Source organism: Varanus komodoensis, unplaced genomic scaffold (genome assembly GCF_004798865.1).
Source record: "Varanus komodoensis strain SLA01 unplaced genomic scaffold, ASM479886v1 scaffold7_1, whole genome shotgun sequence".
Taxonomy (NCBI): domain Eukaryota; kingdom Metazoa; phylum Chordata; class Lepidosauria; order Squamata; family Varanidae; genus Varanus; species Varanus komodoensis.
This window is the reverse complement of record NW_025336479.1, coordinates 12,282,298-12,294,179: the sequence shown is the minus strand read 5'-3', so window position 1 is coordinate 12,294,179 and position 11,882 is coordinate 12,282,298. Positions and strand designations below refer to the sequence as shown.

Genomic DNA, 11,882 nt, shown 5'->3' with positions numbered 1-11,882 from the left:
CTCACTACGGTGGGAGGAAAACTCTGCTGCCTGTTGAAAGAGTCACCATGCACTTTCCCAGGTCTGCTGCACAAAAAGGAGCACTATTTGCAAATTGGCTTACTAGAGCAATGCCAAACAGTTACTAAGGTTGAGTTTTTTTGGGAGTTGTCCTTGTGCCCTTGAGAAGTTGGAGAGCCTTTGCTTGGCAGATACATGAAAAGCTGGATAAAATTTAGGCTAAGATGACAAATTATTGCTACAGTTGGACAAGCAAAATAGCCAGATGGTGCATTGTCTGCATTTCTCAGTAGAAGTGTCGACCAAAACAATACCTGAGCCTTCGTCTTCTCCAGAGTATGCTCATTGCAAGCATCTCTACAGGATGATAAATGGGAGTAGAATGTACAGAGATTAAAGCAGGGTAATTCCTCTTTATCCATGCGTAAACGGAGAGTCAAATTCAGTGAGGGAGCAACATAACACTTGAGATAGCTGCCAGAATAAGAAATGAAAAAGCCTTGCTAATGTTGTTTGTCAACAGAATTATTCATTTACACTGAAGGTTAGAGTGTGAGCTTGTGCAATGTTAGAAATTATCAATTCAGCCAGCTGCAGCACTGGATGAAGGACAGAAATTATGAAGATGTTGGCCTAAGTGTCTTGGATACTGCAGAAGGCAGGAGAGTTTACTGAAGATGATGCTTGGTCTCCCAGAACCTACAAGACAGACAATCAGCATAGATAAACAAATGAGCATAGAGCAATTCTCCTTTGTCTCTCAGGCTTCCTATCATGGGCCCAGCTTATGCACGTCTCCATTCTCCTTTCAGTTTCTGTAGATGTTTGCATTTCCTCCCTATTGTTACAGTAGAGACCTGTCAAGTAAGTGCTGCACCATGTCAAGCTGTAGAGCTACATTTTCAAAAGTCACCCTAAGAATACCTTTACCCTGAATTGTCCCCATTTGTGAATGTCCCTACAAGAGAAACACCAGGAAAGGGCCAGTTTAAAATAAAAAGTACATTTTACTATAGGCTTTCATCTCAGGTACATGCATGGAATTTTGAGAAAGACCTGAGAAGCCTTAGCAGATACAGCCCATGAGAATGTTCAGGCTCCACTGAAATGGAAGGGACTTGCATGAAAACTCACGTATGGTCCTATTCCTTTCCAGAGACCTGCCCAGAAAAAAGATCCCTAATACGGTACCCCAGGAACAATGACCTGGAGTGGATCTTGCATGTGCTCGTGTACCATGGCTGCCACTCAGCCTTTTGAAGCAAAGGCAAAGAAATTCAGGCAGCTCCTGTGCTATAGACAGGCAGAAGGATGCTGCGGGTTCACTCACTGATGCATCCCTTCCAGAGACCAGTTCCTTTTCTAACAGCCATATGCTCCAGGGTTCTACATTCTCACCAAAGATGCCCAAGGCCATCAGTTTATCAATATGTGCAACCAAAATCAGACAGTTCCATATTTTCCTTCCTGTACACCATAAGCTCTTCATGCAATTTTATTTAAATGTTAGGTTCTACTTCATTTTTGCGTGAATTTTCTAAGTCCAGGTACCTCTGTTCAAGATAGACCTCTTAGGGCAAGGACCCATGTGCAGGACCAGCTGTATTCAGAGCTGAGGAAAGTTCTAGGGGCTTTGGAACAGCTGTTTCTTCATGATCTGGCAGGTGGAAAAGAGATTACATGCAAAGGTACCAGCCTTTGTTTCACCCTCTCCCAGTTGTTATGCAAACATTCCATATTTTTTGGTCATGATATAGTTGCTACCTCTCCCAGATGTGCGCAAACTCATTCTCTCCTTATTCTCATATACTAATTTGTGTAAGTCTTTGCAGTTTCCTGCCACTAAGTATTAAGGCAAAAAATAAACTGATCATGATGCACAAACAGTCCTGGCTTGGCAGCAACTGTTGTAATAAACTGGATTTCTTCTACAGCACAGAGCACAATCTTGCGCTCTCTAGAATTCCCAAGCTCTGCCTCCCCTGAGTGCCTCCACAACCTCACCAAACTACAATGCCCACCATCCCAATTAAATAAAAACCCAATAACAATGAAATAAATACCCAAGAGCAACCTGCCTTACAGATGTTCTGTAAGCACAGAGTACAGATTCCTCCGCAGCCAGGGACAGAGGTGAGTACATTATAAGAATGTGTGTCAGTAAGGCTGGTCTCGCAAAGGCAAGTGGGACACCTCACCTGTCTCAGCTGCAGGCTGGCTTCTCTTTCTGGCCGCTGCCTCACCTAAGAGTTCAAGGCTGGCATTAAAATCTAGAAATGAAAGTTTCTAGATCTCACTGTTTCAAAGAAAGGTGTGAAAATGTGTGATCAGTGTCGGCTAAAAAGAAATCAGAAACAAGAAGCCCATGGAATGAAGATGAAGAATTCAGCATGCACACGAATCTCCCTCCCCCACTCCATCCCTCCCTTCTGACTGTCACTTTCTATCACTTCTGCAACTGTTTGGCCCTGTAATTGTCTCTGGTGGGCATTGGCAACTCGACAAAAATATGCAAAGAAGCAAGGTTATCTGTACTGGTCTGCTTGTCATATCATACTGAACAGCAATGCCCCTCCATAGCACCAGGTTCGAGCATTTTCTTTTCATTGTATTTAAGTCACTGCTTCATGCATCACCTACCAACCGTGTTGCCTTTGATCCTGCAAGGAAGCCACACAGTCGCTAATGTCAGTGCCTTCATGCCTGCTGCTTCAGCCTGAGCACATACAGCCGATTGATGTACACACTGCCCTTGTTTATTCCTGCCTCTGCTTTGCTTCCTTCCCCTGTTGCCTTCCCCATATCACATGTTAGACTGCAAGCTGCAGAGATTTGCCTGCCATGTAAAGTGCAAGTGCACCGGCTGTGCAACAGCCGGTACACAGAACTCATTGCAGCAGGTGGGGGCGGGGGCAAGTCCTATAGATGATGGTGGAGAAAGAACACCACATCTTTGCTGCTCTCATGGAAGCTGCGTTACCTGGGAATTGGCAATGTTGTCCAGAGCTGTACCACCTTAGGGGATCACAAACTAGCTCCTGCTGAGGACACTGGTACAGGTGGATGGCATGCTGCACAATTCCTAGCATTCCAGCTTGGATATATACCCCAGTCCATATTTACATAAATGCAGCTAATACAGGATGACATGTGCTTCCCTGGGTATTGCCAAAACCATCACTAAACAAGGCAGGTAGCACCTATGGCACCGGGAGCACCATCTTCATACCTACCTGTCTGGGAATGAATGTACCAAAGCCCACCAGTGAGGGAAATGCCAATGACAAAGGCTGAAAAAGCAATGCCAACTACAGCTGGGAGCTCCAGGCTTGGCTCAGCTGTAGCTGTACAAAGGAAAGAACAAAGAATTGTGGCTGAGAACAGAAAAATCATTGTGCCTCTATGTTCAGTAAAAACCACTGCAAGAAACGGGACATGTTTCTAAAACAGAGTAAAACAGAAGGAAAACCCCTGATCAGGATCCTTGTCCCAACTTATTTTCTGAAACAGTGAAAGTTCCCCTTTTATTTTGGAGATGGGTACTCTCTTTCGGCACATGCACTGGCATGCGCACGCGCACACACACGAGGCTGCAAATATTCTAAAGTAGGAGGCCTGGACACTTTTCTTCTAGAGTGTAGGTGGCATTCAGGTCTAGAACTGGTCTACGCTCCAACTTCTAGGAAATGAGGCTAGTGAGGCCACATGGCAATGTTTAACTTACTTGGGACTGGCTGTGTCTTCTGTGAGTGGCTTGCATCCTTCAGCAGTTTTCCTTGCTGGCTGGCCAGAAGACTGTCTACAGGGGAAAAAGAGAATAGATATTCAGAGGGAGCATTTGCAGAAAGTAACCTCCAGAGAAGGAGCACATGATTCCGGGCTACTTCTGCCTGGCATAGTTCCTTTGCTTCTCAGCACTGACAAGCGGAAGGTTTGCTGGCAAGTGCTGAAGCTGTATTTTAATGGGATCAACTGCACCACTGACCCTAGCTCTTCCCATCCTCTTCTTTCACTTCCTGGTCATGGAAAGGCAACTCTCCAGGGCAGTCCTTCCCAACCGCAGCAACTGCTATCCAGCATGGAGTCATAGCGATGAAGTGGGAGGCCTCCCAAGGTAATGGCCCCCTTGGATTAGATTATTCTCTAGAGCCTGGCTCAATGTTATTACCTCGTTTCAAACCTGGAGTAGCAGCCCTAACTGGAGAACCAATAGTCACAATTATGGGTTTTGTGACCATACGCTGGAAGCGCTCACTGGCTGGCTCCTCTTCTTCCTTGCAGGCCTCACTCTCATCCCGGCACTGAAACAGAGAACTTTATCAAAAGAGCGCCTCACCCTACTCCGCTCCAGATATCTTCACCTTTTCAGTAAGCCTGCAGATCTCATGTCTAAGCTAGTCAGAGCTCTAGTACCCAAACCCCTTTCCAGGCAGTCATTTCACCCCATCCTACCAGCTTCACTTTCATTTTGATCCCATCCCCTCTTGCTGCTGTTCCGTCCCAGGTGCAGGGACTGATCATAGCAAGAAGTAGGCATAGCTCAGTGATAAATCGCATGCTTTGCCTACAAAAGTTCAGCCTCTGACATCTCTAGATAAAAGGATGAAGTGAGAAAGAAAGGACTCCTCCTGGGACCCTAGAGAGAGACTGCCAGCCAGAGTAGTCAACAATGACCTAGTTGGACATTCTGATCCAACAGAAGGCAGTTCCTTATGCAAAAATTAATATTTTAATATTTAATATTAATTTAATATTTAAAAATAATATTAGGACAGCAAGACTGACGAGGCAACATTAGCACACCACTGGCGCCAGAACATGGTGTATTCCAGCCACTAGGGAGCTACTCAGAATCTGGGTGCCCTAATCCAAAGAGCCAGAGACCTTAGGAACGGGGCCCTTGGGTTTGGTGGGGTCATGAGGCTCCCTGCTGCAGAGTGTCAGGCGGCAGTGCAAAAAATGAATGGAGTCGTTGGATCGGGGTTGGAGCAAGAAACTCAGCCGCTGGCGCTCCTGGTATCCTGGAGGCAAGGCCTGGCCCTGGACTGCCTGCTCAGGCTTGGACAAATTGACATGGATGTCAGCCGCACAGCCATGCTGGATCAGCAGGTATGGAGAGGTCACCAAAGGGTCTGAAGAGGGGGAGATGAAACACTGCTGGATGGTAAAGCCGAGGCACAGGTCATAGGTTGCCAGGCTGGCCTGGAGAAAGAAGGAAACGCCATCAGTTCTGCATGCACAAGTGCCTAATCTTGAAAGCCTGGCAGAAGAGACAGCTGCAGTATGGCAAGGGGGTACCATGGCTTATATCCAGTCATAAGGACTTGGCTAGAGCCAAAACAGCAGCTGCTTTCCTCAAACCCCAAATGTGGAATCTTTCCCTCTGCAGTGCCAATGTATTATTACTGACAAGTAAAGGCTTGCCCATTCCTGAGGTTCCCTAGCAGAAAAAACCAGCATGAATACTGTGGATTCAGTCCATCTTCTACAGCTGCCATCCAAAGTGGACAGCAAATTAAACCTTATTCCAGATCACCTGCCCCTTAAACACACTGGGGATGTAAAGTGCCCAGCATCTGAGAGTAATCCATAAAAGGGGAATTTCCGAGGTTCCTAAGGGGTGCCTTCTGTTTCTTGTAGGATAAAAATCCACATTATGGGCAACAGTTTGCAGCAGCAGCATCTAGTCTGTATTAGAAAGGCAAAAACAAAACTAGATAAACTGCATAAACTATGCAAATTGAGAAACTTTGGGGAAATTATTTTGGTCTTCTTAATCATGGGGAAGGATAACATCTGCAGGTTGCTACCAATTCCTAGAAGAGGAAATTGTCACTTCCAAGCATATTTTTCCACCATGAGGGCTAGAAACTTGCATTTCTAAATGAAACTGAATTTTGCTCAACATGACACTCTGTAAGTTCTTTGTGACCCTGAAAGAATTCCAACACACACACAACTACTTTTCAAGAGCCTTTATCTGTTTCCCTGAATAAATCATCTTTTTTAAAAGATTGTTTCATCCTTATCATTTTGTATATGCTACACCTCCCACTTGGTTCTTAGCATTATATATTTTACTCTTTAAGAGCCAAGTGGGCAGTTAGAACTCTGACATAAGAATGAAAATGCATTCTTACAAGAGCAAACCTTGTAACAGTTAGTTGTATAGATGAAGAGAGTTTGAAGCGCAACGGGGCAGAGATTACAAAAGATGCACCTCCAAGAGCAGAGCAGCCTGATCTAACAAAGTCCAGAAGTTTTAATATTGAAAGGATGCACTATCTCTACTGAGGCCTTCCCCCAGCTGGCAGCCTCCAGATGTGTCGGACTAGAACTCCCATAATCCCCAGCCAGTTATCAGGCATGTAGCCCTCATGTGTGGTCATTTGCCAGTTCCACCATACTCTCTGGATCTTAGGTCTCTCTATTATCTGGGGTTTCAGTGCCAGACAAAATGGTGGCATTGATACTTGCATCCCTTCAGCATGAAATCTGGCAAGTCTCCATGTGGCTCTTCATGAAAAGCTGTGCTGCACTGGTTCTGGGTGTTGCCCTCCTGGACTGGGCCTTCTTGTTTTGGAAAAAGGCTTGTGTTATGCTGCCTCTGAGTATGATTTGCTGCCTCCAGAAAGCAGACCAGCTGCCTGCACAAGGCCTTGAGAGAGTTGTGGGGAACACTGACCAGCACCATCACTGCATCCATGCTAAGATGGCAGAGGAAGCCCAGTGACTTGGGAGCATGTAGTAGGGACTGGACTGCAGAGCCCAAGCAGCATATTATCAATGCCTGCTCCTTGGAAGTGGTGTCGGTGTCAGCTGTACCTCCACAAAGACCCGGCTGTTGGCTGCGACTGTACAGGGTCCTGGTTGCTTGGCAAAAGCCTCAGAGTTGTAGACCTCCAAGCTGAGCAGGAAATTTCCATGGTGAAAAGGAAGGTCCTGGAAGGCCATGGTGGCTTCTGGGGGAGACACCTGCACAACAGAAGAAGAGGGACACAGGAGGAGAGCTGGAAGACGTGGCCTACACTGGGCCCAGGTGGAGGGGGCCCAGGGGCATCCAAGCCAGGGGCCAGCCACTGAGCAGAGCAATGTTAGGCTCATGAATGCACACGGAACCTTACATGGCAGGTTTCTGGGATGGAGAAGGCACCTAGTTCAGTTCCCAAGTAACAAACAAGCAAAACAGATACAATAACGACTATTGCAAATACAATCAATCAACAAATGCTAAAGAGCACTTAATCTACTGTACAATGTGCTCCTACATAAACATGCTTCTTTCAGTTCTTTCCCCTTCAGCTACCAAAATGTCAAGGTCTTTTTGAAACACCCTTTTAATTTTTTCTTTATTCCACTCAATAACTTAAGGCCTGTAGATTCCCACTAAGGCCAGCTATGGAGCAGTGTTCAATGTGGGTAAGTGCAAGGTCTTGCCCTTGGGTCATAGGAATGGGTGTCATAAGTACAGGTTAGGGGACAAGTGGCTGGAGAGCAGCACTTGTGAAAGGGATCTCAGGGTGCTGGTTGACTGCAGGCTAAACATGAGTCAGCAGTGTGATGCTGCCGTCAAGAGGGTGAACGCCACCCTTGGATGCATGGCCAGAAGCGTGACTTCTAGATCAAGGTTCCCTAAGCTAGCTAGGAAATCTTGCCAACAACAGGTCCTGTGCAGGTGCAATACTCATATTTATGGTGCACAGAGACCACAAAGAAGAATCTCGGTTATTTCAATGGCAGCATAACAAAAAGGATTATTTTGAGATGCCTAGAGCTTTCATTTCTTTGTCAATGTGTTTTGTTCTTTCGTTAAAATGCATATTCAAGCATTTAAAACTTCCTGCCTTTGACTCCAACATCAAAAGTGAGCATTTCAGTGGTCAATTTTTGGGTGGGGGGAGGGGATATTTTATTGTTCATTAGCCTGTAGATATTGTATATATGGATTTTATTGGATGTGCCAGATACACACACACGCACAGTTGCACACCTTATAATCATAATGTATATAAGATTTTTGTATTTATACTAGAGTGCAGTAGATTAATTATAGTAATTGTGTGCTCTATAGCATTTATGGGTTGTTTGATTTAGTTCCAGCATCTTTAATTTTAAAAATTCGCAAGTATCTGGGCTGGCGAAAGGCTCTTCCCAGCAGAATAGAGAAGACTGGCTCCCTGCCTGCACCAGTGGCTTGCTACTGCATCAAAAGGCTTTCTGCGTGAGGTCAAGAGCTTCTCTATCTGGGTCCACCAACCCTATGAAATCACCTGGCCGATCCGAAGATGCCCAAGCTGGTTACTCACTCTCTGAGGAGGTTTCTTTTCAGGAAGGGGCTTTTGTCCCCCCAGGCACAAGCGCGATTCCACTCCCTCTATTTTGGCAGTGGGCACTGGATGGACAGCAGAACCATCCTCTCCCAAGTCTTCCTGCCTCATCCCCCAGCCGACTGTGACGGCCTCTGGGAAGTGCCACGTCTTGACCATGAGTCTGGGGGGAGGCAAAAACATGGGCCCGAGCAGCTGAGGATCCTCGGGAGGAGCAGGAGCAGCCTCTGCAAAGGAACGGCAGATGCGTCAGTCAGTGCGGCAGCGCAGCCACATGCAACATGTGCGGCTCAAGGGTGTCCTCTGACCACCTCTGGCCCCCAGGTGAGGGGCAGAAGAGTTTCCATACAACATGGTGTGCTCCTCTTCTCTCCTCCATAGATCGAGTCACCCCTCCCCAACCTGGCACCATGCAGATGTTTTGGACTACCATGCCTAGGACTCCTGACCATTGTCATGCTGGCTGGGGCAGATAAAAGCTGGAGTCCAACACATCTGGAGCCTGGATCAAGCATTCAGAGTAGAATCAAATGAAGTGGAAAAATATCTAGACTATCCTAGGGCAGAGCCAAAATTGGACAATGGTGCTTGTGAAAGTTTCTGTATGACGTGTGTGCACACACTGTGAAAAGCACACACACCATTTCAAGAAAAGGGGGGAGGATGGGGTCTCTGTATTGCCACACTGCACTGCCTCAGTGTTATTGCCCCTTGTGGCAGACACTATATTCTAGCGGATCAACTGTGCCCCCAAGAGGATCTGCTATCAGAACACTTCTCTGAAGGCCTGCAAAAAACAGGCTCTGTCATGATCCCCTATGTACATTTTCAAGTGGAAGGTCAAAGAGGAAGAGGAAGGTCAAGATATCTTCTTGCTGATGCCAGAGTGTAGGACATGCAATAATCCACTCAAGTGGCGACAATCCAGATTCAGGCAAGATATCAGGAAAAGCTTCCTCAACAGTAGACTCAGCAATACAACAGTGGAACCGGCTGCCTAGAGAGGGGATGGGCTCTCACACACTAGACATTTAGAAAGAAACTGGACAGCCATCGGAGTGGATTGGTGCAATTTGCTGTCCTGCAACAGCAGGGGGTTGGACCCGGTGGCCTTCCTGGCCCCTTCCGACTCGACTATTCCATGATTCTAAGTTGTTGCTTCTTTTCCTTTTCAAATGCCTCAGCTAGTTGACCCAGGCCAGCCCTTTATCCTAAGCACCAAAATTGCTAAGCTGCTGGCTGGATTGACCATCTGAATCAGGGCAGTCCAACTTTTCGTACCTCGAGGGCTGCATGAGGACTTTGACATGGAACCCGGGGGCTGTACAATGAATTACACTTCCATATTGTAAATTAAAGTGCAATATATTGATTTAATACACACTATTAATATGTGTAATCAACCATTAAAAGAGGGGGCAAACCGATATGAGGTCTCAGAGTTAGCTTTTCTCTGCGCTTTGCGGGCCTGTGATCTCTGCAGCATCTTCTCTGACCACAGCTCAAGCACAATTACTGCTCCTTTGGGGTGGCCCATCCCTCTTCCCTGTTTCCCCCTCCCAGAGACCCTCCCATGTGCCCCCGGCCCCTCCTCCTCCTCCTTGGAATTGGCGCACTAGCCTCTGAGCTGACGACCTCTCCCTAGCATGCCCTGCCTGCTCCTGTGGACGAGCGCAAAGGTGCTCAGCTCCTGGAGCGGGCAGGACACGGAGGGCAAGCTCCTGCGAGGCTGTCGGCCAACCCGCTCTCTTCCTGAGCCTCAGCTGTGCACAGCAATGTACCCAAGAAGCTGTCATTGCTGCCAAAGATGCCGGGTTTTGTTTACTTAACGATTGTGCTACAATTAAAATATTTTGCTCCTTTACAGTGTCGAGTGTACATCAAGTGGCCACCATGCCAACCAAATCCATTTTTATTCCAAGCTGTAGCACAACAAACAAAATGTGGAAAAGTCAATGTGGGGTGAATACCGTAAAAAGCTTTTCTGTCTGAATTCTAGGCTGCTATCCTTCCTGTTCCTGACTGTATTAACTGCTACTATGAAGGCCCACGTCCCTAAAGAGAATTAGGGCCCAGTCGCTGTTCGAAAGGCCTCCCTGGGAGAGCTGCTCCGTGAAAAAGTCAGAGGCACAGAGCAGCTCCCATGCAGATGAGAGCAGCGTCCTGCTCCTAGAGAACAAATGAGATTCTCTCTGGAGACTTGGTCATGGTTTGCTCCATTCGTCAGGATTCAGCTGCGCTGGTCAGTCCAAGGTAATTTTCAAGGTTATTTTTATAGCCATTTATCAGCACTGGAGTTAAGCCTAGTCAAATGTGTAATCCAGGCAAACCGGATTGACAGATCTATAAACATAAGAGCTAAGAGAGAGATGAAGTCTCATCCCAAACACTGCAGAAATAATAGAATTCTTCAGATAACATCAATAAATGCTGTTATGTGTTTTTCAAGTCATAGACAGCCAGTGTGGTACAGTGGTTAGAGCAGTGATTCTCAAAGTGGACAGTACCACTCCCGGGGCAGAGGGGTGGAAAGATCCAAGGAGCGGTGATTGGTTGTTTCAGATTTGCAGTAGAGCAATAGAACTAATGCAAAGAAAGAGGTGTGGAGGAACTAGGGTTGTCGCTCAATAGGAAAGGGGGTGGCAGCTCAAAACATTTGGGGACCACTGGGTTAGTGTTGGCCTGGGGACTTGGGAAACCCAGATTCTAGTCTCCACTCAGCCATGGAGCCATCTGGGTGACTCTGGGCCAGTCACTGACTCAGCCCAACCCACCTCACAAGGTTCTGTGCAGATAAAATGAACCTATGTAAGCCACCTTGGGTTCCTCCACAAGAATAAAAAAGGCAGAATATAAAAGCAATGTAAATAATAAATAAGACTAAGAATAACAACAATAACAACTGCCTAAAACTGACAACTTCCGTCTTCATTCCCTTTGCCTGAAACAGAAAAGGCCTCCTTCCATATACACCTACCTGGACCCTAAGGTCATCACTGGAGGTGCTTCTCCGAGAGTCACCTTTAAAAGAGGTAAGGAAGGTCGCTACAAGGAGCATTACTCTTTTCAGTAATGGCAGCCCATTTATGGAATCAGTTCCCCAGGAAGCTGCCCTGGCACCGACGCTTTACACATTTTGGCACTGGGTCAAAACCTTTATATCTGCCCATCAGTTTAACTGCTGATTAGAGATTCTGTTTTTACATTGGTTTCCATTGAAATAAAGATTGGTTGCCCTGGTCTAATATGGTACATATTATCATTGTAGCTTTTTAATGGTTCTTTAATTTTTGTATTTGGATATGATTTCATGGAGGATGCGTTGTTGTTGTTGTTAGTCGCGAAGTCATGTCCGACCCATCGCGACCCCATGGACAACATTCCTCCAGGCGTTCCTGTCCTCCACCATCCCCCAGAGTCCACCCAAGCTCACACCAACTGCTTCAGTGACTCCATCCAGCCACCTCATCCTCTGCCGTCCCCTTCTTCTTTTGCACTAAATTGTTCCCAGCATTAGACTCTTCTCCAGGGATTCCTTCCTTCTCATTAGGTGGC

At 46.6% G+C, this 11,882-nt stretch overlaps 1 protein-coding gene across 1 annotated transcript in view; it reads right to left on the bottom strand.

Annotated features, from left to right (window-relative positions):
• Nucleotides 1-509: 509 nt before the first annotated feature.
• TGFBR3L (transforming growth factor beta receptor 3 like) overlaps nt 510-11,882 on the bottom strand; it is a 17,180-nt gene continuing 5,807 nt past the window's right edge. Inside the window, exons 6-13 of the mRNA XM_044454093.1 lie at nt 8,307-8,554; nt 6,826-6,975; nt 4,885-5,202; nt 4,169-4,301; nt 3,725-3,799; nt 3,234-3,344; nt 2,199-2,243; nt 510-1,657 (exon numbers count right to left, since the gene is read on the bottom strand). Of these exons, the coding sequence (XP_044310028.1) occupies nt 1,572-1,657; nt 2,199-2,243; nt 3,234-3,344; nt 3,725-3,799; nt 4,169-4,301; nt 4,885-5,202; nt 6,826-6,975; nt 8,307-8,554 (1,166 nt within the window). The 3' untranslated portion in view covers nt 510-1,571. The remainder of the gene's footprint in view (nt 1,658-2,198; nt 2,244-3,233; nt 3,345-3,724; nt 3,800-4,168; nt 4,302-4,884; nt 5,203-6,825; nt 6,976-8,306; nt 8,555-11,882) is intronic.